The sequence below is a fragment of the Chroicocephalus ridibundus genome, chromosome 1 (assembly GCF_963924245.1).
Source record: "Chroicocephalus ridibundus chromosome 1, bChrRid1.1, whole genome shotgun sequence".
In the NCBI taxonomy this organism is placed as follows: domain Eukaryota; kingdom Metazoa; phylum Chordata; class Aves; order Charadriiformes; family Laridae; genus Chroicocephalus; species Chroicocephalus ridibundus.
The window spans coordinates 145,820,362-145,846,504 of NC_086284.1; the positions used below are offsets into that span (position 1 = coordinate 145,820,362).

General features: G+C 41.5%; 1 protein-coding gene across 1 annotated transcript in view; it reads left to right on the forward strand.

Moving 5' to 3' along the window:
- Positions 1-26,143, forward strand: part of ITPR2 (inositol 1,4,5-trisphosphate receptor type 2) — a 261,876-nt gene that overhangs the window by 8,903 nt on the left and 226,830 nt on the right. Inside the window, exon 2 of the mRNA XM_063357290.1 lies at positions 24,255-24,325. Coding sequence (XP_063213360.1) covers positions 24,255-24,325 — 71 coding nt within the window. The remainder of the gene's footprint in view (positions 1-24,254; positions 24,326-26,143) is intronic.

The window sequence follows — 26,143 nt, forward strand, 5'->3', positions numbered from 1 at the left end:
CACAGAAGAAAGCAGCCTGTCACTGCCACTGCTTACTTTGGTATTTTAGATGGTGGAGGTCTGTTCTGATGCTAGTATGGTCTCAGACAACTGAATATTTGATATTTTTTCCCAGGGCTTTTGGCATCATTTGGGAAAATGCTTAATGATACTACCTTCTCCAAGAGAATGTCTGAGCTACAAAGTCAGTTCCTCAGAAAGAAATAGCAGTTTTAAGATTGTCTACGGTACTTTATGCAATTCTTTGTGCAAAAGCACAACAGTCCTTACTAACATGGTACTATTGTTTGCAGTGCATGGCTGACTTGCTAAGTGCATGAGATGTCCAATGCTTTTGCAACAACCAAGCTTATATATAATGAATTGTGGTACTCTGGTAATCTTCTTGTATAATAAATTTTGGACAGTTTGTTTGAAATGCCCCTTTAGGTTTTTACTGTCACATGAGTGAGGGCATGGAGTTGAAATTTATACGAAATTACTTCACTGAAGAAGGCTAGAAGAGCATATCCAAGTGTGGTTGTTATCATTTGATGCTGTAAGTTAAGGTTATTCTCTTCTCTCTCTCTCTCTACAAAGAATTGATATTAAAACAGTAACCAAGTTGTTGTTTTTTGACCTCTGGCAGATGAAAATCAAGGTCATTTTAAAAAATCAACAAACAAACCCTGAAACAAGGTTTTTTAGATGAACCTCAAAATACAGAAACTTACAGAAACTTACCATCCAACGCTTGGATGACTTATCTTGATTTTCTTTCAGAGGCCTGTTTGAATTTCAAACAAGTTTTTTTTTTTTCTTGCACTTGACATACACAAGTTAACAAATGTTACAGAGGCAGCTGAAAGCATGCAGCCATAGGATTAGGGGAATGGCTGCTTAAACTCATGGTAAGCCCCAAATTTTTAAACCTACTGCCCACAGTTAAAAGACAGCAACCCGTTTCTTAGGGGTTTTCCTCTTTTCAGTGTAAATGTGCGCTGGGATTCCTGTGTGCAGAGCAAATGCAGGAGGCTCTGATCCACCCAGCTCCCTGCCTGCCTCCTGAGGGGACTTTGGACGAAGGCTAGAGGAGCAGCAGGCACAAGCCACCGCAACATCCCCAGCCACCCCTGCAGGATGTGTTTCATTGCGCTGGGGGGAATTTTGCCTGGCTCCAGTGTGCATCTGCATCCTGATGCCCATGAAATTTTGTGTAGTTGTGTAATCTTGAGTGCTGTGATGGGGAAAATTTAACGAGGCAGCTTTAGAGGGCAGCTAAGTTGAATGTGACTAGTAGAGTTTTATCTTAAACCTTGCAATACCTGGTATTATTTGTAAATCCCAACTCCCAGGGCTCTATGAATTTTTGGATATCCTCAGCTTCCATTTAAGAAAACGTGAGTTGCTCTCCCTCATGGGTGAGGGGAAAAGCTTGAAAATAGGAATGTTCACAAATGAAAGGTGTATAAGGAGTGCCCTGAGTTTAAAAGTAATTTTCTTCTGCTAAGTTTTAATCAGAGCACATGGTTTGCAGGTGGAGGGACAGGTAACTAATGGAATGTGAGTACATGAGACTGGAAACAGTGCTTTTTGCATGACCTTGTTGATGTCATTTTAAAGTTAGCTGGGTTTGGATTTCTGATGGGCTCGCCAGTTGTTCCAGATAACCGAATCAGTAGTGTGCTTTGCTAAAGTATTCTCAGTCACCTTTTAAATCTGATTAACATTTCTTCTATTCTTCAGAAGCAATAAACAAAGAGGGAAAGACTGAATATCGGTTTTGAAAACACTGAGAGCAGATCTTTGTACATTTGAGTGGTGAAAAATATTGAAAGACATCACTAAGCAAGTTCCATTTTTCCAATCAAAGAAGAAAAGTTTTAAGCCTACCTAGAAAGTTTTAAAAAAATATAAATTCTTTCATTTAAAAAAAAACAAACCAACAAACCAAAACTAAACGAACTGTGCCAAGTGAGAAAGGTTAACTGCCTGTCAGTGGTATTTACTTTGATATCTTGGACAATTTCTGACTTAGGTTATTGCCTTTTGCCAAAGTAGACTCAGTTTCAGCCGAATGCCCTGTCCCCTTCTTGCCGTCTGCCACTTGTGAGGGTGCCAGTCCGTAGACTTCATTCCCATTCCAAATTGGAAAGATAGGGCCTGGTGAGCTTGACTCTTTACAGGTTGATGAAAAGTCAGGGTTAAGTGCAGAGTTTTGTGGAATTTCATTGTTCTAAAATGAGGTTTTTACATCAGGTTTGCTGATGTAAAAATCAGGTAGGGCAATGTCTGTAATGTGTCTCCAGTTGAAGGCATAACTTAGTAAGTCGAGCTTTGAGGTTGAGCAGGTTTCAGAAGTAAGGAACTAATGTAATAAATATTTTGGATATTAGTGTTGCTGTAACAACAGTAAAGTTGAATACTTCAGCAAATACCAGAAGTTCAAATTTTGAATAAGGTAGTCAAGTATCTTTGTAGATATCCTTTCATATCATAGCTGTCATTGTAGTATGTTATTTATAGACAGTATTAAGAGTATTAGAATACAGGAAAAAAATATCCTTGCCTTTAAATGATAAAAGTACAAAGTAACATACAGAAAATTTAGTGGATATTGTGTTAGGTTTTTTTTTTTGTGTTGTTGGTGAGGAGGTAATAATTTATTTGTGTTAGGCTGTAGTTGACTTTGTTGCTTAATATATGTTCTTTCATTCAGAAAAGTAGCTAACAAAATAGTGGCAAAGATTCATGACATTACTTCCTGTATAGATGGTCTGAGATGTAGGTCTGACACCTGCAAATTTGTAGACTTACAAACTGCAAATGTCATGAGTCAATTAAAAAAAAAACAACAAAAACCCAAAAACAAACCAAAAAACTGTTGAAGAGCATTCAGGTTAAGATTTCTACTTCCCTGCATAGATTTTCAGGAGTACTAATAGATGGATTAGGATTCGATCAGGAAACCATTCCGAGGCAGGCATCTGGCTCTTCAGAGAGGCCGCTGCTATGGACCTGGGGCAGCCACAGGAGTTGTGTCAGAGGTGTGCTCAGTCTCTGTTAGCAATGGCTTCTCTTGCAAAAACGAAACAAGGTCAGGACCTGGCAGGCAGTAAGTTTTGTCTGTATTAACTTTTGTAGTTGAACAGGTTTTTCTGCCACTGAATGTAAGGACCAATCACTGTATCTTTTTTTTTTTTTTTACCCCTATGCAATATCTAGAATACAGTAAAAACGTTAATTGTAAAGTTCTGCTATAACACCTCATTTGAAGCAATACTGTGCATGAGGCTGGTGGAGTCGAACTCCCGGCCCGTGTGACCGTTTCATCTGGTCCATTTCCTTTCTATGGCAGATTAAACTGTCTACTCTGATTAGGCCGCTCTTAATAGTATCATTTTACTCGAGTAGAGCTGGAAGTGGGACAGTGCTGGTTTGAGTTTCCAACCATGGATCTAAAGTATATTTAAAGGGAATTACTGTAATAAGGGATGGTACACAAGCAAAGGAGCGACTTGCGTGAGATTGTTAACAAATTGGGGAACATAACCGAAGTCTCCAAGTTCTGGGTCAGTGCTCTTTTATAAATGTTGATCTAGTAAGATGTTCAATGATAAGTTGCATAAATTGTTTTACATTGGCTTATCTCATGGTAAGCCTTGGGAGTAAGACAGCTGTGACAAAACTAATTAGTTTATTAAAGTTTCCATGTCTCAAACATGTTTTTTAAGTATATATCTAAAGATGCAGAATGAGCTTTATGATTGCAAGGAAAAAAGCGTGTGCTCAGAAGAGTTTTACGCTTGCTGGCATTGTTGTCATCCTCGTACGTTGGGTGGAACCTCGTTGACACTGGTAAGTGTAATTACTGTTCTTCATTTGTAATGCACCTGTGAGATAAAATCCTTCCTCCTTTCTGTGACCAGATAGCTGAAAGCAATAGAAGTCGCCACCCAAAGCTCATACACTTGGTAAAGCCTAAGTAAAAGCTGAGCTGTGTTACCCAAGAAGCTTCCTAGAAAGAAATTCAGCATTGACAGGGCAAGCTATACAGGCCTAAGTGAGTATGAGTACAGAGAACATACGACGAAAACTCATAGGCTGAGAAAACCTGCTACGTTGGCCCACAGAGAATAAAAATGAGAGTGTGCTACTGACCATTTTTCTCTCTGAAAGCTGTAATCAAAGAAACTCGTGCTGTTTGGTTTCTCCTGTGTCCAAGAAAACAAGAATTTATAAATTCTTTCTGAATAAATGATCAAGAAAATACCTGACACTATCTCAAACTTTTTCTCTATAGTGGAAACAGACCTTAAGTCTCCAGAACTGACATCATCGCTTGTGACTAACGATAACCTGGTATCGTGAGGTGGATCCAACTTCCAAAATGGAAATTTGTGACTGGTGTTCTTGTCTCAAAAGAGACCAGAGAGAATTGCTATGATTTTAACAGAAGAACTGGAAGCCTTGCAGATAGAAATAAAGCAAGGATAAAAATGCCATCTGAAAAAAAGAACTGAGTACATCAGAAGGAGCCAAAGCAAAGAGGTTTCCTAGTGAATGCTTTGAATGATGATTTGCAGATGAAAGTGAAACCTTTTATGGGCAGCAATTAAAAACTGTCTGGACAAGTTTGGGAAATGTGCAGGCAATATACCCACTCTCAAACAGCAAGGTGGGTCAACGGAATGGTAAAAAACATATATTTTGTGGAAAACCAGATCAGAACCACAGAAAATAAGTGAGGAAAGCTTGTGATTGCTTTGAGTTTGAGCCTCAGCAAAGACAACTTTAGAAATGATCTTGCAGATCACTTCTGATTAACGTAATAATCAGTTATCCAAGTGTGGAAACCAGGGTATGAGGAGACAAAGGGGAGTTTAGGGGGTGATGAAGTATGATAAAATTTTTGAACTACCTGGGGAGAACTCCTGTTGGTGCTTAAAATTTCAGACATTTACATCATAATTTATTTAAGAAATAAGTACACAGTCATGACAGACTACGGTGAGGCATCGTGAGGATAGCTTGCCATAGGGTTGTAGGAATTAATAGGGCTGTGCTTCCACAGGCGTTCACAGATCTAGGAGCAGCAGGGTGACCTTGATGCTTCACTGAAATGAAGTCTCTGGAGGCTAGTTGCAGATATTGCCTTAGGCAGAAGATCAAAGGATTATTTCAAGGAATGACTCTGCTGAAAAAGAAGTCACTTTTTCTTTCCTCCCCATAACTTGCAAAACCTCCTGAATAAGATGCAAAACCTCCTGAATCATGCACTTGAAGAATGTATTGTTCCTGGAATGGACTTTGGAACAGCCAAAAGCTTTCTTTGGGGAGATAATTGGCTCTTGCAATCATCTTAAAATGTAGCATCCCCTCAAAGTGGCAAGATTAAGGTTTTCTGTTTGCATCAGGCAAGCTTGGAGTTTAGAAATGAGATAGAACATAGGAGTTTATATTAATTCAGAAATCATATTGTGGCTTTGAAACTGCTGAATTTGGGGGGGCTGCAAGAGTGATAGCTGGTTTGAAAAAAGTATGATTTGGTGAAGTGTAAGCAGGATGTGGAAAATGGTGCAGGAAACGTGATGTTTGCAAGATAGAGAAGAGAGAGAGCCCCAGTACAACAGTATCTTGTAGGGGCATCAATGGAGTGTGTTGCTGAAGAGCTTAGTTTTTTTTTCTTCCAGAGAATTGATTGTTATGACTATCCATTGACGTAGTCATGACTTACTGCACAAAATCGCCTGACGCTTGTGAAGTTGGGCACGAAAGGGCACTAGAAATACAGGAGACTTTGCTGAATGATTTTTGTAGATTTAGAGTCAAGTGTGAGCTGTCTATGGATCAAAAGAAAATTTTAGATTCAAAGTATTTCACTACGTCTTTGAGACTCTAGGCTTCCATAAAAGTTGCCCTATCTCAGTGTGCCCACAGTCTGATGGGTGTGGTAGAAAGGATCATTGTGGGTTCATACCTTCAACTGCCTTTGAGGGACTTAAAACAGGAGTGGATGAGAATATGAATTACTCTCCAGAAGTTATTTCGTTTTCAATATTAAGCAATTCTCTTTATTATAAAGAAATAGGGTGATGTGAACTGTGCAGAAGATTAAACACTAGACTGGAAAAGCTTGTTGAAACCTGTTTGGTAACATGAACATCTCTTGGACACATTTTTACAGGAAAGCATATGGAGTCCAGGGATTGACTGGATGTGACTGAGACATAATGAATCAAGGAGAACTGAGTCTCAATTGCACTTTGTGCCTCCTTTATTTGTAGTTTGAGATACATGTGTTATAATAGTTTAGCTTGTAGTGACAAGTGCATGGACTAAAGAGACCAAGTTCATGTCCAGATTAAAGAATGAAGATTCACAACAAGCTGGAATGAAAGAAAGCGTTTTGTCAGTAGCTGCTTTTCATCTATTATCTTGGTTTAGCAGAGGTCATACAAGAACTAGAGGCATTTTATCCCTTTAGCCCCAAAGGGCTGAAAATATCTCGTGATCTCTTCTTTCCAATCAGTTCAGTCTTCTCAGGATACCGAAGATACTGTATTCCCAGACTTGCCAGATTGATGAAATGTCCTCAAGTATCTTCAAATACTGTCAGAGTGGTCTCTGCGCTTTGACTGTGGGTATCTGTGTTGGTGGATGATCTTACCTGTTGAAGGAGCTTTGGAATTTCTGTATTCTGGCTGGTTTTGCTCAATAACAGGATGTTTTTGTGTGGTGGCAGTTTGAGGGATCAGATCCAAATGCTTGTTTTCTAAGGACTGAGGAAAACGCATTATTTCTACTGAAAAACAGGCACAGTTTTTTTTCCCTGACTTTCACAGCCAGAAGGAATATGGATCTGTTTTGTAAGCTGGACCTTCTGAGTGAAATGAGGTAAGTTATTTAGCCTAGTTGTAGAGGAGAAGAGGGAGGATGGTTTTCCTATGCATTCAGTGAAGTATGTTGGTATCTCCCTCTGTGTGGTGTTTGGTCCTGGTCTCTGGGCTATGCAGCCTGAGGTGGTGCCCTGTTTCCAGTGTTTAATCTACTGTGCCAGTTGTGGAGGAACAAGAAGCTGATTTTTACCCCGTTACTGAGTTCCAGCATCCTGAAAGAGCAGTTTGTGCTGGAAGTGGCATGTTTCAGGGTATATTTTGCACCACTGACACCGCTTCTGCCAAAGCACTTGCAGTTTGTGTGGTTGGTGGGAGGATGTTGAAGGGACAATTTGAGCCCAACCCAAACAGCAGATAACAAGTGATTATCTGTTATCACTGAACAGTGAATCTTATTATGCACGGTTTATGCTTCTAGGGTAGTTTGAAAAATTAAGAGAGTCTGAGTCTCAGGATGGCAATGAGCTTTGGTTTCCCGTTAGTTTGCAGGAAGGAGGAGATACTCTGGTCTTTGCCCAGATTAGGGTTTTATCTCGGGAGGCTGATGACTCCTGCACTACCCAGTCCCTAGATTGAAGGTAGGATCTTTTGGGATAGACAGTGCATGTGAAGGGACTGATGGTTGCCTGGAAGATGCTGACAGTTCTTTTTAATGGTATAGATGTAAATGAGATCCTTTCTGTAAACACTGAACTCTCCAAGGAGGGGCAATGGACAGGACTTCAAAACTGCCCCAGCTGGCTAGTGGCTCTTTGCCTTCTGGAAAGGATGGATTTTCTTTTTGGAGGCTAGTGTTCCCACATTAAACTGGCACCTGAGTGGCCAGATGAATTTCTGTGTGTCTGGGTTTCCGATCCATATTATCCCTAATGCAGAAGCAATTGCTTTCAAATGGGTCTTAGCCAGAGAGGATTGCTGGGGGGTGCTGGGAAGTCGTATTTTACTTCTGCCACCTTTGCTACCATGTGTAGAGAGGAGGGGAAGTGGGATATTTGTGTCGTCCCTTGCAGGTGGTGAATTGAGCGCTTGGTGGTCAGGTCTTTTCTGGGCACTGCGTTGCCAGAGTAAGTCAGCAGCGAATCTGATCCCAGTGCCAGCTGAAAGTCTGCTCAACAGCTATGATGAGATCTGTACAAAGGTAGTTGTCAGGAACTTGCGCTCAACTCTGCGTATAAGTGCTGTGTATCTTTTTTCTAATTTCGGAATGACAAGTTAGACACAAACTTTTCTTTTGTATAAACACAGAGCTTTATATACAAACAAATAGCTATTTTCAGTGCTCTTTTCCTAGAAAAAAAAATTAAACTTGAAAGCTAAAAATAAACAAAAAATATGTTCTAAAACCTCTTTAGATTGAGGATTAGAAAAAAGAAACAGCAAAGGCTCAAAATCACTTCCAGCTCGCATAATTGCTAATGCAAAGCTGCAGACCAACCAGATGAACTGCGCATTGTGAGGTTCAGTAACAATTTGTACTCCTTTTAAGTTGTCAGAATAGCAAGCAGCAGCACATGCAATGGAAAAAAAAAATCTTTGTCTCTGATTTCCCTTTTTCTAAGAAAGGTTATCCATTTAGGTTTAACCAGTATCTGTTTATATCTTAATGGATCACAGGAGAACAGTTAACTGTAGGGCACTATACTGAGGGAAGAATTTATTTGTGAGTAAACTGTGGTAGCAGAGATAATCGTACCTTTTGACTTGGTGAATAGTTTTTCAAACCACTGAGGCTGTGGATATACATTTACTTGGCAAGCTGTTTTTTATCAGTGGCTACACATCACTGTTCACCACCAAAGCAGTTTATGTGAGTGCTTCTTAGCTCTCTCTAAGCAATATGAGTTCATATACTTAAACAATTTAGTAGATGATTTGTGCTAATGGAGTTGACTGTTGCCTAGAAACAGTCAGGCTTTGAAAGGTTGTAACATGAAATGAATGAACTGGCCCAATGTTTACTTTTGCTCTTTCCTGCATTTGGGTCAGCTTAGTCCTTTTGTTGAATGTTGTGATCTGTGAGTTCTGTAACTCAAGTGTTAGGCATCACCTAACATGTTTTATTTCACGTTTTTTATTTCCATGTGTCAAATTCAATAGAGAGCTCCACATCAGGGAGCTACTTGGGACAAGGCTGGCAGCTACGATTTCCAACCAGGGAAAAAGCTTGAGAACAGCATGTCTTTTAGCAGGAGGCCGGACCTTCTGCCACTCGGGCTGAGGCATCTCAATGTCCTCTTAAACGGAAGTGTTAATCAAAATATAGCAGACTAATTGTTTATGCGAGTAGATGAGATTATCCCAGACAATGTGGTGCTGTTTGACTTGGAGAAAGAACTGTGTAACCATACACAAAGCTGCACCATGGAGATAGTTGATTGGCTTTTTGATTAGGTAATAAAATCTGGAAAGGTGATAAAAATGGAGCTGATTTTTGGGTGGGGTGCTGTAGTATCTTTTCAGATCAGCTTATAGCTGAGTCGTTATTATTTACTGTGCACAAATGAATCAGGAATCGTAGCTAAGGCAGTGAGCACGTTTTTAATCTTAATGTGCCAGGCGGTGGGTTCACTTCTTGTGATAACGGGTAGAGCAGTCCAAGAGGGTTGTGGGGTGATAAGGAAAAGGTTAGAATAGTTTTACTCTGCTGACTATCATTGCACAATATTAGATTGACTTCAGCGGGACTTCTTAAATGGGGGTTGTGTACAGCAATTAGTTTGTTTAACTTGAAACTAGATGCGAACTTTCGTATGCTTTTTTTGTGCCCAGGTTCCCATTGCAGGGAAACCGTCCAGTAGCAGGCAGGGCAGTCTTGCTGCTACAGAGTCACTATGGGAACCAGGGCAGTGTGGTTATGAACTCCAGGATCTCAGGCTCGCCTGTTAATTGCGTTTAAGACTGTACACTGACACAAAGAGATGGAATACACAAAGTACCCTGAAAGGTGTAACGTGCTCTTCCTGGGAAGGGATGCTAAAATGTATCCCGCTTATTTATTTTTTTCCCTTAAGAAAAATAAAAAAGAGTAGCCCGAGAGAGCTGACATCTCTGAAGAGGGAAACTTTCTATTGCATGCCGCCATGGTCCCCACCACAATGGTTGAGCGTTGGTCGTGCAGGAGTAAGTAATGATGACTACTTACCCCATCACCCACCATGCTCTCACCTTGCTCCAGTTCCTTGTGGTAGCTGCATGGTGGTCTTCAAGTGAGGTCCTTTCTTTTCTCCTGTCACCCCCTATATTGTTTCCCCCCCCGCCTCCCGCTGTATTCCGCCCTCTCCTGCCCCCTCGTGCTTCTCCTCTTCCTGAGGCCTTGGAGCTCAGTCAGTATGCTGTCCCACCGTCTGCCTTTCTCACATGTTGGATTTTGCCCCTTCCTCACCCGCCTGTTGGTTGAGGTGTCGCGCACACCCATGGTTGTTGAAAACTGCTTGCTGTAGTGGGGCAAGCTAAAAAAGTCCTGGCCGTTCCTTGCAAGTTGTAGTCATGTCTCTGCTCTGGGTGCAGAAGAGCTGACCCTGAGGTTCTCCTGCCAGCCAGTGTTCAGCAGCCGCTTGCCCAGCGTTGTGATGGGTCCCGGTGGCAAATGGAGAAGGGGAAATGTTGTTGTTTTTTTTTTTTTCCCCCTGCCATGTATACAATGAAAGGAAGCACAGTAATAAACCGAGTGAGGTAAAAAAGCTTTCCCGGCACATTACCTTGTAACGCTTCTTCATCCTGTTTCTCTGCTCTCAGTCCTGCTTGGGCTGGTGCTGGCTGTGGGGAAGCGCTGGGGAGGGTCACATCCAGCGCCCGGCCCACTGACAGCCGGCTTCTGCCCCTGCTAGTGCCCTGGAGCCCGGCTTTCCTTGGGCAAAGCAGCCGGGGAGCCCTCCCTTGCTACGGGCAAGGGGCTGCTGAGGCGATGCCGTAGGCTGCGGTGGCTGCGGTTGGGGTGAAGCATGGCAGAGGGGCTTCGCTTTCTCAGCTGGCGGAGAGGGGGGCTGCGCGAAAGCCTGGTTTTGTCCTGTCCGGGGGAGGAAGGCACCTTTCCCTTTGGTTTGGGCAAAGGAAGGGAAGGTCTCATATACCTTTAGCACGCTGGACCCAGTGTAGGGCAGCGATGTTTCATTGCTGACATGGGAAAAGGAATAATAAAGTATCCAGAAGTTAAGTAAAAGACAAGAGGGTGGGAGGGTGGAGAGAGGAAATACTGGGAGATCGCTGCAGTGCTTCCTGTTTGCTTCTGAAAATTATGAGTCAGATCCCCCACAAACAGGGGTTTGAAAAATTGTGAGATTCAAAAAAAAAAAAAAAAAAAAAAAAAAAGATGCATGGATTCGTTCTCTTGGTCCTCTGGTTTTTGAGCTTTCAGAGCTGGAGGGCATTATTCACATTTCTCTGGGCAGTGGTGACAGCAAGAAACTCACACTCTTTTCCTGTTCAATGAAGGTAGAGTTGTTTTTTTTTTTTTATAAATATATATTCATACAGCATCAGGAAGTAGGCCAATAAAGAAGATATCGTGAGATTTGGAATAAAAAGTGTGATACCATTGCAGTTGTTCTAGAGTTGATTGCTTTGGCTTGAAAAGCTTTTGCAACACGAGTTAGTTGTAACCCTCAAGTCTATTGGCCTTTGCTTTATGAGAGACGTGCTCTGTCACAGGAGGGAGAAGGTGCATTGTGTGCGTCTGGGTCATGTTTGAAAGTAACAGTGCTTTCCACCCACTGATCGGCAGGAGGAACCATGTTCCTTTTCCTCAGGTAAAGCATAGCTTACATCTTTAAAACCTGTGGATTTTATGGGATTGTAACATGAGCGTTATTAAGTGTGTGTACAGCGGTACTGCACTTAAAAGGAAAAATTAAGTGGATGCCATTCTTCCACTTATCGTATCACTGAAGTGCAGGCTTTTCTAGAAGACGTGATTTCTTTGTTTCTCTGCCAGTTAATTCCCAGTACGTGTACGTAAGTGATGAAGGACTCTATCTCTCCAAATAGAAAGCAGTTATTTGCAGGCGTTTTTCCTCTGTTACGGTGTCAGGAGAAACTGTACGAGGACACCTGGAAAGCATTTCCTTCAGCTGAAAAGAATGCTGCAGAACAGGAGGGCCTTCACGTAAAAGGCCAAACTCATTTCTTTGTAACAGAGCTTGTTGTTAAGACACACCTTAGTGGGTGATATAACATTTGGACAACTGACAGCACAGCCTGACAGTCAGCCCTCTCTGGTGTTCAGCAGCGTTGTTGCTCTAGTACTTACGTCGTGATTTAAAAACCCCCTCATCCTAGTTCAGCATAATGTTGTCAGTACCGAGAGTGCAAGTGGAAGCGCTTGGTCAAGGATGAGACCATTTTCAAAAGACTTTCTGCTATGTCTGCATTAATGAATAAACACATGCTCACATGCTGTGGGGTGTGGGGAGGCGATGGTCTGTACCAGCAAACTGCTAAGAGTGTTTCCTCGTGTGATTTTGGCACCACTGCTGTCCCTAGACCGTGTGGTGCAGTGACAGGGCTGGAGGGTTCCTGGAAGCTCCTAAGAGTGTTTCCTGGTGTGATTTTGGCACTAATGCAATCCCCAGACCCTGTGCAGTGATGGAGCTGGAAGGTTCCTGGAAGCTCCTCCTGGAGAACCCAGCCACCTTGGCCTGAACGCTGAGGTTTGCTGAGGCAGACGTGGGGTTTTCCATGCTACCTGGCCTCAGAGCCTGGGAGCGTTCTTGGGCGCGTTACATTTGCTGGTTGTGAGTATGGCCTTGCTGTGTTAAAACCAGCGGGGATGCCAACCTGCATTGTGGTCAATTTGAGAAAGGTCTGAAGCAGTTTTGAGGTTCGAACCTGCTTATTACAGCACTTTCCCATTTTAAAATGCTAGTTAACGAAAGATTCACACAAGTAGCACGGCGATGCATTGGCTCTTTTTCCACCTTTACCGTCGTGACTGTCGACCTGCACAGAAGCTGCTATTTTTGCCATCTTGCTTATGGCTGCTGTTTCTTGGCTCTCCTGCTTCCCAATTCATTCCCCCGTGGAAGGAGTGTTCCCAAGCATTTCCTCTTCAGGTTGCTTCTTGGCGCTGGTATGCGTAACTCTCTTAAGCGAGCGTGTACAGGTTGGGTGTAGGTGTGGCAAAAGGCTCCGAGAGCTGCTCCCAGCTACTGGGAAAGCAGCTCTGAGACAATCTGGAACAGCTCCCAAAATGATCTGTCCCAGTAGGAAACGGGCTCTGCTTAGTTTAAAAACAAGTAAATAGTGTCACTGTATTTTTTCAGCTGTTTTTTTTTTTTTTGGTTGTTGGGGTGGCATTTTCTAACTTGCTGCAGAAGAAACAGAAGAGCAAAGAGAATATACAAAAATACCTGGCCCAGCTGCAAAAATTTGTAAACATTTATCACTGCAAAACGAAAATAAAAAAAAAATAAAATCTTTTGTTGAGAGAATTGGAACATGTGTTGATGTGAAGTGCTCTCTTATCCTTTAATAACTGTGCATAATCCTCATTACCACCAATGAGAGCTGGACGTGTATCAAAGGCTGAGCAGACCTCGTTCAGTGAATTCCGGCAAACCAAGTCATTGTCCCTGGAGGCAGAAGTAAACGCTGAGACCAGCAGCAGGATTTTGGGAGCTGAAGTACACGTAGGTTACGAGCTTGATGGTGGTTATGCTGTTAAACTGGGAGCTGCCTCCTTTCATCTGAAAGCAAAACCAAGCAGCGCCATACTTCCAGAGCGCTGCATTGGCAAGGAGGTGGCTGGAGGAGGTTCGTGTTCCTGGTGTAAAGCCGGGGTTTGTCCCCAGTGCCAGGCACAGCATGCCACGAAGAAGGGGGTCATGGCTGGTGGGGGCCCATGTCCTGCTGTGTAGTTGTGGTGGCACAATAGGGCTAGTCATCACTGAAGACAGCCTCTGGGGCAGCTAAACTAAAGACAGAATATAACGAGCAGTGGGTCAGATGCTTAGTTGCTGTTGCAAAGCGCTTTTTGACTAACTTCAGTGGAATTACACATGTTCACGCTAGCTCAGGACTTGTCACCATTCGAAGGCCTCTGAAAGGAGGCGGGTCCTTTCTTCATTTGGTGTGCTGACATAGAACAAAGTTTGTAATACAGAGTATTTTGCTATCTCTATTATGTAAAGGAGGGCAATTCTGTTAACTGTAGCAAAAAGTTAGGCCCATAAGATTTGCCGTTGCTGTGTGAAATAAATACTGCAAAATGTGTAAAATGTCAGGACTTTGATTAAGAAATGTTTTCCATGTACATTTTTACGTAACATGACATCAGTTGGTCTGCCAGATTATTACTGTTTATGTTAAAAAATGGAGAAAGAACTTGGTTTGATTTCCAGGATCTAGATTCCAAGTTGTGTTTGCAGGGTTGATAATTTGTGTGTATGTATGTGTGTATGTGTAAATTTGTGTATGTGTTTGTATATATATATGTTATTGTCCCAGAAATCGTTGGGGTTCATTAGACACCTTACAGTAGCATTTGAGGCTGGTTTGTCTACTTAAACAACAGTATTTTACATTATGCTATTTTAGCCAAATGTAAATTTGCTAATTCTCTCCTTTTGCTTATGCCTTCCTTTATACAATTAGTGTTGCTGTTTTGATGCATAGGTGTGAATGCATTCATTACCGTTTTCGGTGATGAAGTCACTTTTTTGATCACCGGACAGATATTGGTATTTCTCAACAGTATTTTTCTGGGTAAACCTTTCTCTTTGTTTTCATTCAGTGGTGTTAACAGTGGCAAATTCAGCCTTTCTGATTCCTTTCGTTAGCACACAGTTCTTCAAAACAATCCTTTCATTTGGATGTTCACAAATATTTCCAACGTAGCTACAGACAAAGCTGGGCAAAACACACAAATTCTTCTGGTGCAAGCTGAATGTAGAGCTTCTTTTGATTGTGATTGTTTTCTCTCTACTGCTGGCTTTGCTTTGCTGTCTCTAGCTGAATAGGTAACCCTGCAATGAGTTCTATGTGTCTACTTCATTTTGAGACCAGTGATGCTATTAATAGGACCTCTTTTCTGAAGTCACTACGTACCAGTCTGATAGAGACTGCTTAGTGAACTACGTGTCTTAAAATTCATGTAAAGATGCAGGCTTGCATAGTCCTGAAAATCCCATTTTTAATTAGCGGTGGTCACAGTGTCAGTGTTTCTAATGTAAGTTATGTCAATATACCTAGTAATTCTACTTCATCCATTCTTTTTTACACTGGGAGAGATGAGTGGCAGACCTGTAATGGGTAGTTGTAAGGTGTAAGCAAGCAGAGTTGAAGTTAAGTGTTTAATCTTGATTTTCTGATTTACTTCTAAGTAAGCATCGTGTTTATGTTGCGGCAAATCCTAGAATTCTTACAGTATTTGCATTCAAAATGTAGCTCTGTGGAGTAAGGACTAAGTAGAAGAGCTGCAGAAGCTAGATTGTACTTAAAAACTTTGATGAAGGACGTCTCAGATGCTCCTAAGATAAACAAAGGGAATATTTGGAGAATATCATGGACATTTGTGGTATGTGGCCTCTGCCCTGAAGAACATGAATATAAAGCCTCAGTTGAGTGCTGTATGTGGGATAATACTTCAAATAGACTGATGAGAATACTTCAAACAGCTGATGAGCAGGTGATGATATTTTTGGATTTTATTGTATGATAATATGCTCAAAGAACTGCAATGTTTTAATACATATGTCCACTTTGACAACATCCCACTTTTTGAAGTCTTTTCTTGAAATAATCAAATTCCCAGCTTTAACAAAATTGTAATGATTAATCTAGCTTTCTTTATCTTTTTAATTTTGTGTGCAATTAACTAAAACAGTCCTTCGCAACTATCCTCTTGAGCAATAGTTGAGCGACCTTAATTGAAGTTGAAGGAAGGCTTTTCTCTTTTGTTCCACCATACCTCAGTGGCTGGAATCTTTTGAGACAAACTACATCAGCATAAAAATCCTCACCCTTGAATATATGCTGTGGGTCACGCCGGCTATCTTTAAAAAAAGAAAAAAAGACTTTGTAGACTTCAAGAGATATGTATTCTTTGTACCCTGTGTGTAGACACATTAACATAATATTTTTCTCTGGTTGCTGGCAACCTGTCAGTGAGTGTGCGCTTCCTGGAGTGCAGCGTTTGCAGTCTTGTTTTGCTCAGGGGTGCACAGGAGGAAGGTGGATGGGGGCAGGAGGAATATTTCAACCAGGTCCACCTTGGGTTTCTCATCTGTGTCTCAGCCAGGCACAAGAAAAATTGCCAGGCGTTGAAGTTGAACTAGGAGGAAAGCCTTCCAGAACGCTAGTACCTCTGTCCTGAGATGTCTGAGGGTCTCACTTAATGTGTTTTTCCAAAGCAGAGTCATCTCAAAAGTTACACAGGTAGCAAATAGGCAAGGGAGAAGGGAAGGCCATGTCCAGAGGATGTTTCATCCTCCTATTTTACACATCTGCCCTAGAGTAGGTTGTTACTGCCGTCTGGCAGTGCCTATCTCTCAGTTTTGAGTGAAAAAGGGTCTCAGATGATGGATTTGAGCTAGACACTTTAGGTTTACTTGGCTGAACTGCGGCCACCAGAACGCCACGTTCCACCCCACCTCCAGGCGAGATTGATTTGTCAGCGGTGAGTTCGCTGGTGATGGTGGGCTCTCTGCGTTTGAAGGGTCTCCTCTGTAGCCGGGCACTGGGTGTTGCCACCGCTTCGTATTTAAACGGCACTTCACCCCCAAGTACGTTTCAGGTCGCTGGGGTGAAACCTTGGCCTCAGAGACAGCAGTGGAAATTTTGCCAGTAAGTTCAAAGAGAGCCCCAAAAGAGAAAATGATAGTAATAGAAAAATTGTCCCATCTCCCAGGTGATGTATATTGTTAGTGGGTCTATGTTCTGCAAGCCACTACTGCTTTCAGAATGCTTTCCTAATACTCATTTTATCCTTTCCATTTCGTAGCTCTAAAAGAATGTCTCAATACAAATTTTATCCAAAAGAGTACGTTTTCCTGTGCAAGATTTTCTTCTATCAAATGCCTTTAGGCTATCACAACATCCTTGTATGATGGAGTTTTACTTTTCGTATTTAAAAAAAAAAAAAAGGAAGAAATCAGGCATTTCCTCGGTTTTATGGGAATGCAATTTGTTTTTCAAAGGTACTGAGACAGACTGAAGCCAAAACAAGCCTGGGAGCAGAGCACCAGCATTTTGGAGAAGTGTAGCAGGAGTTTGTGTGACTGGGGAATGAGCTGGGTGGGGTGGGCTGGCACACTGCCTGCCATTGCCGATTCCCAAGTCCCCTTTTGACAGCAAAAAATAGGTGCGCTTGGTGCGAAAAGTGACTTAGTGCATGTTGCATGAACGTGAGGATCTTGAAATGCTGTGTGAATGTTTATTTACTTGGCAAAAATTAATATGCACAAGCTAAGTTCAGTACCATTTTCCCTGTGCATAAATGACTTGCCTATTTTATAGGCCAAGAAAATGTCAAAATTGAGACTAAAATCTAAGAATCATGTTTTCTCCCCTCCACTGTAATCTCCAAATAACACTTTATTCTATTGTCATCATTTATTTTACCTCCATTCTTATAATTTATTTTAATTTGCACAATGTTTTAAATGTAACTGTAACTCTAAAATGGATAAACAAATTGTACTTGAACAGGTTGCTGAAGCTTTTACGAGCTAAAAGCATGAGGGATGTAATACAATACAAAAGAATAACAAAGTGACATTCAGGATTTATAGCTGGATTGCTTAATTGAACAGGCAAAACTTCTGCTTTTTCTCCCCCCTCTCTGACATGCAAGCCTGCAGGTATGGTTACAGGAATATATGAATGCACTATCAGATAACGAAAAAAACTTTAGGGCTGATTATTAGTGCAGCTCTGGAGCTGCCTGCTTGCCTGCTGTTTTTCATTTCCCAGTATATGCTTGGTATCTTGCCTTCTGCCCTTCTGTCTCCTTGGCATTTGATAATACGACTCAAAGTGACCTACGCAAGCAGTTTTCAGCATGGTGAGAATGGCAGAGTGTTCCTGGTCTTGTGGTTGAGATAAAATGCACTCACATTCTTCTTTTACGCTGAGGATGGTTTATGGTGAAATTTAAGGAGTTTGGAATATTTTAGATGCACAGAAGTTGGTTTTGTTTTTTTTTTTTTTTTTTTCCCAAACTAGGGGAATTAATTTAATAGCTTCTTTCAACCTGTGTTAAGCTTTGTGTTTGTAGCAATTAAAATTTGTTCAGAAAGGGAAGGATAAAATTGCTAAAGTTTGAGGCAGGCAGCAGTCAGACTTTGTAGTCTCCCGCTGTGCTGCTGCGTGAGGCTTGTGCATGCATGTGCTTTGGCAAGTAGTGCAGTTCTTCTTTAAATATTGTGTACTGCAATCCTCCCATTTATCAAAAAGGGATTTTTAACAAAGAGTCTTCCTAAATGGCACAGAGGCTTAATCGCCCTGCTGCTTACGTGCAAGGAAGATCCTTTTTGTTTTCTGTGCAAGCTGGGGTTAATGTAGGAGACCCTGAAAGATTGCAGATGTGAAAAGATGATGATGAAAAATTAGGCGTTGGAAAGGAAGGAGACAGGAAAAAGGACAAATTTCATACACTGGAGCTAAATCATAGAGCTGTAAATCATTTGAATCAGGACCGGTAGTCAAAAAGGAGTATGAACTCACATTTTGGGAAGGGTGAGGTAAGATGACTGCGGATATTTGGCAGGAGACCACTTGAAGCAAGCAAGAAGTGGGTTGACCTAGATGCCTGATAAGAGGCTCAATGAAATGAAAAGTGGGTGGACTTGGAGAAGAACTGGGTGGACCCGATTGTTTTGGCACTTAGGTATTTGGTATTTTATTTCCAGGGCAGCAAAATTTTAGTAACCTATTGTTTGTTACTGGTTGGCTTCTTAGTGGTATGACTAGCTTCTCTCTTCCCGGTTGGGTACTCTGTGCTGGGATGTGTGGAATGCGGTCGAGGCTTTGTGTGTGGGAGCTGCAGTTAGGAGGGGAAGAAGTGTGTTGGGTGGAAGGTGCTCTGGATGACTGTTTCTGGTAAGGAGGTTGTGTATTTAAAGGGACGTCTGAGGAGCTCAGGAAGGGAGGCTTTGAGGGCTGGTACTTTGTTCTCGGCACTACAACTGGATTTTCCATGAGGTTACGTGTCTTTGGGAGGTAACCTCAGCATGATTTGTGAACTGATGTTGAGCAAAACTATTGCTTGACTCCACTGGCAATTAAAATGCCCGTCTCCTCTTGCTGATGTGTGTTGTCGACATTGCCCCCCTCTTCCTGCTGCTGTCAGCCCTTATGCTGCTCAGAAAGTCAGTGAAATGATGATACCATGAAAAGAATAAAAGCTGAGCAACGGAGAGAGGCAATGTCTTCAATCCAAGACACTCCGGCTTAGCTAGAGTAAAATAGTATAAATACTGCAAAATACATGCGTGTGTAAAGAGCACCAAGCTGAGTTCTGCACATCCCTATGTATTATAATAGTTAGACATTAGTAGCTGGGCCTTGTATTTTTTAAGAAGTTACGCACACATATGCATGTATGTGCAGTTATATGTATGTGAGACTGTGTGCTGGTGTGTTTTGTCTTGTGTGTGTGGTTTTGGTATTATTTTGCTTAATAATATTGGCTATGAAAAGTGGAAGTCTGTTGGTAAGAAGAGACAAAATAACATTTCAGGATTATATTTTTTTAAGCTGAAGGCACAAAGCTAGGATAAATTAATATTATGTGACTGCGTTCTTGGACAATCTAAAAAGCACCTTATGTTCTGAAAGAGCCCTAAAGTTAATGAAATCCATCATCATTCCTTGTCTATTTTTTCTCACATTGTGTTTTGTTCTTCTGAAATGTGACTGTATCTCAGTAGTAATTTTAAAATAACTCCTCGTGGTGAAGAGTTTTTCTAGGATTATTGCTATACAACTATTCCTTGAGCCTCGCTCTACATCTGCAAGTTCCTAGAAACCTTGGTGTATTTCCCTTTAGCCTGTGTTAGGTAATCAGAGGAGCCTGTAGGACATGAAGAATCATCCAACATATATGATTCATACCTGTAAACCCAGGTATCATTAGACTTCTCTGCCAACATACCTGCCTTATCTGTTATACTACTACCGCTTAGTCCGGCTCCTCCCATCCATCCGTCCATCCATCCATCCATCCATCCATCCATCCATCCATCCATCCATCCATCCTTCCTCTTGTTTCCCCAAACACACAGTGAGGCCCCACTGGTTCTTTGCATGCTCATTCTGTTTTTTCTTTCAGTGAAAGCCGCTACAAAGGCTGCTGCTCTACCCGGTAGAAAGATTTAGCGGGAATTACTGCAAGCGATTGTTTCCCTGCTTCTGCCCAGTGCCCAGGTAGTGGAGCAATACTGGAAGCTGTATGAGAAGTTTGAAGTTTATATTAGGCAAGTTCTGAATACAAATTATTAATAGCACTGGGAGAAGTTAGTCTGGTCCTTTTGTTGCTGAAACAACAAAAATAAGAGGCACTATACTCGAAACTGCTCGTATTTACACATGTGCTACCTTATATATGGGATTAATTGCTGCAAGATATTACTAAATCGCATGCTTCTGCACATGTTTGGCTTTGCATGTGGTGCAAGGAGAAAGGACAGACTTAACCCCACCAAGTGATGTGGAGAAATGAAGGGAGAGGAAGATAGGCGTAGGGCTCTGTACGAGTTCGTGCTCTGACTGCTTGACATGGTATGGTGCGCTATCCTGGCTAATGCTAGCAAGAGAGTTGAAAACGGCCTTTACTTTTTTTCTCTGCCTCTGCTGAGAAGCACCCCTTAACTCCTAGGCAGTACTTTAGATAGTTTCAGTTCTCGTTTAATGTGGTTTTGTACACCGTAGTGTGAGGTCTTAATGGCTTAAATACCTGCTAGTCTGTGAGGTTGGCTGCATGTGGCGGCCTGGTGGGGAACTGCCCTTGCTTTCCCTCCAGCAAATGTAAAACACTTCCACTGGCTGCAGTGGGAGAATGGTTGGGCATCGAAAACAAGCAATCCCATAAATGTTGTTACTTTCAGACCCTAATTCTGCAATTACCGAATACAAAGGGCTACGTGTGAAGTTCAGGGCTGTAATTATTATTTTGACTTTTCTGATGATTTATCTTAGGCACCAGTGAACTACTGTACAATGTAATTCCTACAGCGGTGCAACAATTAGTTGGAGGCATTGTGCATAAACCAGGTATTTATTGTGTTCAGGGAAGAACTTGCACAAATAAAAATCGTATCATACACGTGCAGAGAACTCCTTTGTCATTTATATGCCGCCAACATACGAAAAACTGAAACGTAGTCATGTTGTATCTGCCAGGTACTGAATGACAATGGAGGGCACAAAGCCGTATTGTCTGTTTGCAGTCCAGCTGAAGAATTAGGCCCTTTGAAGTTTGCCAAAACTTCTTTGATGTTAGAATGGCTTGAATATTGGCATAATAATTTAGATTGGTATTTAAATAGGTAGCAAATTTGATGGTATAATGGAGTAGATTCTGCCTTTATCAGAAAGGTCTGCTCTGGTGCACTTCGGCCTCCTATGCAAACCAGCAAGCAAGTGATCTTGATATGTACTGTGTTGTGGTCTGACGGAAGCTGCAGGTGCCCAGGACCTTTTGTAGACAAGCTTGTTGCTCGGTTTCACGCATCTCAAATGGATCGTTGGCGGGTTACAAAGGTCAGGAGTTACAGGTTGTTTAGTGCGGCCACCTAGCAGGCTTTAGTAACAAACCCAACTGTTGCCTTTTGGCTCGGTATAAAAAGTGGGATTTGACTATTATGAATCGTACATCAGAGGAAGTAGTCTGCCTTTGAAGAGCCTCTTCTGTTCCAGTCTACAGGACAAGCTGAAGTCTGGCATCATGCGCAATGTGCAAATAGGCTCTCACTACAGTACCGTAACAGGCAGCTCCCCAGAAAACAAGTAGCTACTAAACTCTTCGACGGACATACTGCTCCAATACAGGATGAATGACATTATATGGAAATTTGGGGGATTAAATTATTGGAAACCTGCTATATTGACAAAGCAATACTTTTTTCAGGTTTTTGTCCCATGTGTAAGATACTTTGTAAGAAAAAGAGGCATCAGAAGCTGAGGCACAGGAGATGATGTTTCTGGTCTGTCATGCCACTGTCCTGTCACATGTCAATTAATCTTTCCATGCTCTCATTTTGTGCCTAGAGGATGGTAGTAGCAGTTTCTTTCTCTTTTGTCTTGTCTGATGTCTTTGTTTTCTAATGACTGTAGAACTCATTTATGGTCCATATCTTTGTGCCTGTAGAGAATGCTTAAATGAAAGTGATTTATATTAATTGTTTAAATACATTAAACAATTCTGAGCCTTGGAAGTCTAACATGTTTGAACACTGCAGCTAACGACTCAGGCGGTGTGCAGGATCTTGTTTGTTTTTTCTAAGCACCAGCAGCTTCCATTTTCTATATGTCTTTTGTTACGGTGATGTGGCACCATGATGAAAGTTCTGCATTTCATCCACAGTTATAGTTGTCATGAGGGTGCACAAGTTGTCACCAAGGAACACGAGATGTCTCTTGTGAATTATGCTCAACTTCCAACATACTGTCCTCCATCCTGGCAGTGCTTAAGGTCAAATCTTCTGGGTTCATTCAGAAAACCTTTGAGGGATTTTGTTGAGGGGGGAGTACTTATTGGCACTGAAATCCTCTGGCAAAGCTTCTGTTAAGGTAGTCCTTTCTAGCCCTGTTTCTTCTGTGACTCCAGGTTTTAGGCGCTGTTTATAGGAAGCTTTGGCCCATTAGATCATAGATAAACGGCATCTTGCAGGACTGACTTGTCCTAAGTCCTGCTTTCCAAGCCTGGCCTAACCTACACTGTGAAAAACAGAACTCCAGAGGGCCATGGCAAGTCCCCTGCCTGCTCCTGGAACTTTGCTTCCAAGTATATTATGAGATCCCAGCTGCTGACTTCCAAAATTCTTTATCGCTTTTCCTTCTGTTTCTGGGAGCTGCAACCAGAGTGAGCAGCTTGTCAGCAGTCAGCTTGCTTGAGGTAGAAAATTCACGGGCATGCTGGGGCATCGGCCTTACTGCCCTTGTGGCTAGGTGGAAAGCCACCAGCAACTTGAGTGAAAACTGAATGCGTCTGTTGGGTAGTTTGGCTGAACCCAAATTGTGCTTTTTCTGGCACAGAATACGCTGCTAAGGCTGTTGTTGTGAAGTGGCAGGGCAGTAGTGTGTCCTTAAACGTGATTTTCCTGAATAATTTTTTGAAACAGGCAGATTATTTACAGGATGCTTCCTGAAAGGAAGCTGAATTTATGTTTAGGAAGTTCTGTGATAAGATGAACAATTTATATTTTTGAATTTTATTGTTTATTTAACTTTTAAAATATTGTGAGAAATACATTTGATTTGTTACTTAGATTTTCTGCTGTGGATTGAATAAATGCTTATTAATTTTAGTGAAGGAAAATGTGGTCCTGTGAGTTTTGATTGGAACTGAATCTTAATTCCACATGCCTCTGCAGAGGAAAACGATTGGAAACGGTGAAGGGGAGTAGCAGAATTTTTAAAGACTAGAATCTAAAGTGCTTTATCAAATTCCAGATTCAAATTCTCAATAAAACAGTGTTATGAAACAGCAGGTCCCTGGAGAAACCCACCTGCATGTCCTGATTGTGTAAGCAGATCCATGTATGCTCTTGTATCCATGTGAAGGCTGCTTATTTGATGATACCGTGCATCCTCTTAAAAGTTCCTCACTGGGGATGCAGGACTCTGCAAGCACGAGACAGCTTGCAAGTGTAGGGCCAAGGTAACCCACAGTGCTTTAAACGTCCTTTCTCACAGCAGATAAACGTGTGCCTTCCCAATGTTTGGTTTTGGTTTTTTTTTTTTTTTTTTTTGAGGTCTTTTTCCAGGGCTAATTTAAGTGTCTCAGAGTCCGTTGATTTGGGTGAATTTTGGATTATGCCCTAGGGTACTGGCTGCGAAAATCTGACAGCTGCAGAAAAACAAACTCTGATTCAGGGTTAGTGGACTGAATGAAAGAAAACAAGAATTTGACATGTAACATCAATGTACATAGTGTAACAAAAGGGACTTTTAACAGGATTTAAATGAAGTGGGATCTAATTCACATAGGCCATAATTTAGTGCAATAGAAGAAATCCTCTTACTTGAAGGAAAATGTAGAGCTTTCTTCTCTTGGTTATGCTTAGTAACTGAGTAATAGAGTTTCTAAGGTATTTTTTGAATTAAGTTGGAGAAATATGTAAGCTTCTATATCTACAATGTGACAGGTATGTCTCTGCATTTATATACGCTGACGTATGTCAAACGCATGTTTTAGTAAGATAATAACTTTTTTTTTTCTAGGTTAGTGGATGACCGATGTGTGGTTCAGCCAGAGGCAGGTGACCTTGCTAATCCTCCAAAGAAGTTCAGAGGTCAGTAACTGGCGATAATTTTTGTTTTTTTTTCTTAAATGACTGATTGGTGCATGTTCTAACTCCTTGGGCACTTTGCCTTACCAGACGTGTCACTTCCCAGATACCTTCATGGTTTGTAAACACTTTGCCAAAGTTTCAAACTGGGATGTGAATGACAGATTTTTGAGAACAAAATACCGAATCAGCAAAGGTATGAGGGGTAGGTGGAAAATGTGGGGACAGGGACTAATTTTCTTGTAGTCCAAGAGCCGGTTGCTGTGTTCTGTACACCAAAGGCTTATCCCCCCCTGCGTGACCAACTCATTGCTCCAGTCCGCCTCTTACTGTAAATGGGAAACAAGCTTGTGAGGTTCGAAACTACTTGAGCTGCTGGTTTGTTCATTTTTTTAAAAGTTAACACAACATTTTAAGGACTACCCCCAAATATTTTGTCAGCTGTTTGTTTTGCTTTTGCTTAAAACCATATCTGATTTTTCTCAACTTTCTTAAGACAGGGCCTTGTAGATTTGGATAATTCTGCTGTTTTACTTATTGGAAAAAATAACAGTGCACTGACAACAGGCAGTTTCTACTTCTTGAATGCTAAAAAATACTACTCCGGTATCAGAAGTCCTGTGTGTTTATATGCAGGGAAGGAAATAAAGTCTTGTCCGTGCTTGATTTAAGCCATTGGCTCTCGCTGTGCCAAAGCAGAGCCTTACTAGCCTGTTCCAGACCTCTTTTGGCTTAAATGGGCTTGGATTCACACCTGTTAGAAGATAAAGACAGTCATGGCTTGCCTGGTTTACAGCAAGGGAAACGTGTTTCATGGCTGCTGTAATCTATCTCAGAGGGTTGCACTGACATTCACATTTAACACACAGCTTCCAGGTTGCACAAAATTTCAGATGGGCATTCTTTGTACAGTATTTGTGTCACTTCACCATCCTGATATGTTCCCAAAGTAGAGCGTATCCAGGTTTCTAGATGAGACAGGTGTCACTGGAAGAGATTTGCACGTGGTAGTATAATTGCAGAATATATCCAAATGCCTACAATCAAGGAGCTGAACAGAGGTTAAAAAGACAACCTTCATTTTTTTTCATTGTCTAACATTTGAGGGCTTGATTTTATAACTTCAGTACAGTAGAGCTCTTTTATCGCAGTTTTGTGGTGTTCTTTCGTATCTTGAAAAGGCAAAGAAGGAAAAAGTTGATAGTGTTCTGTGTTGAGTTTTTCAAAGAAAAAAAAGTGATTTCAACAGCATCAAGAAGGTCTGGGGACTTTGACTGAACTCTCGTTTTCATTGAACTCTCGGCGCTAATACAGCGCTAATAATTCTCACACAGGAGAATGGCTGCAGAAAAGATAAAGCCGTCATTTGGTTGCTTTTTCCTTCATCTTACAAGTAAAATTGTGACAAAGTGTGGGAATAGCAGAGGTTTGGCTGAGAACACAGCAGAAAGTTGCTGTCTGATTGGGATTTAGTGCCTGGTACCACAGAGGTGTCTGTATTATGAGAGCAACCCAAAGTACATCTTTGCCGTGCTTTGCTAAATTTCTTAGCTCTGCTCAAGAGCACTGAGGCAAAAGAGTTGCTAAATGCTGTTCTTATAACCAAGAAATGTAAGCAAAATGCAGGTTTTTTCCCCAAAGAATCTTCTGGGAGATAGCATTCAATTAAAACAGCAGAGTTAATGAAACAAACAAAAACTGCTCTAAGTAGGTTCTTGACATAAAAATAAGACTTAGGCAAGAATGATTAATTGACTGATTAGACATAAGCAACTAAAAATATCATCTAACAGCAGGAAGAGCAGGGCCTCTTTAGTAGTA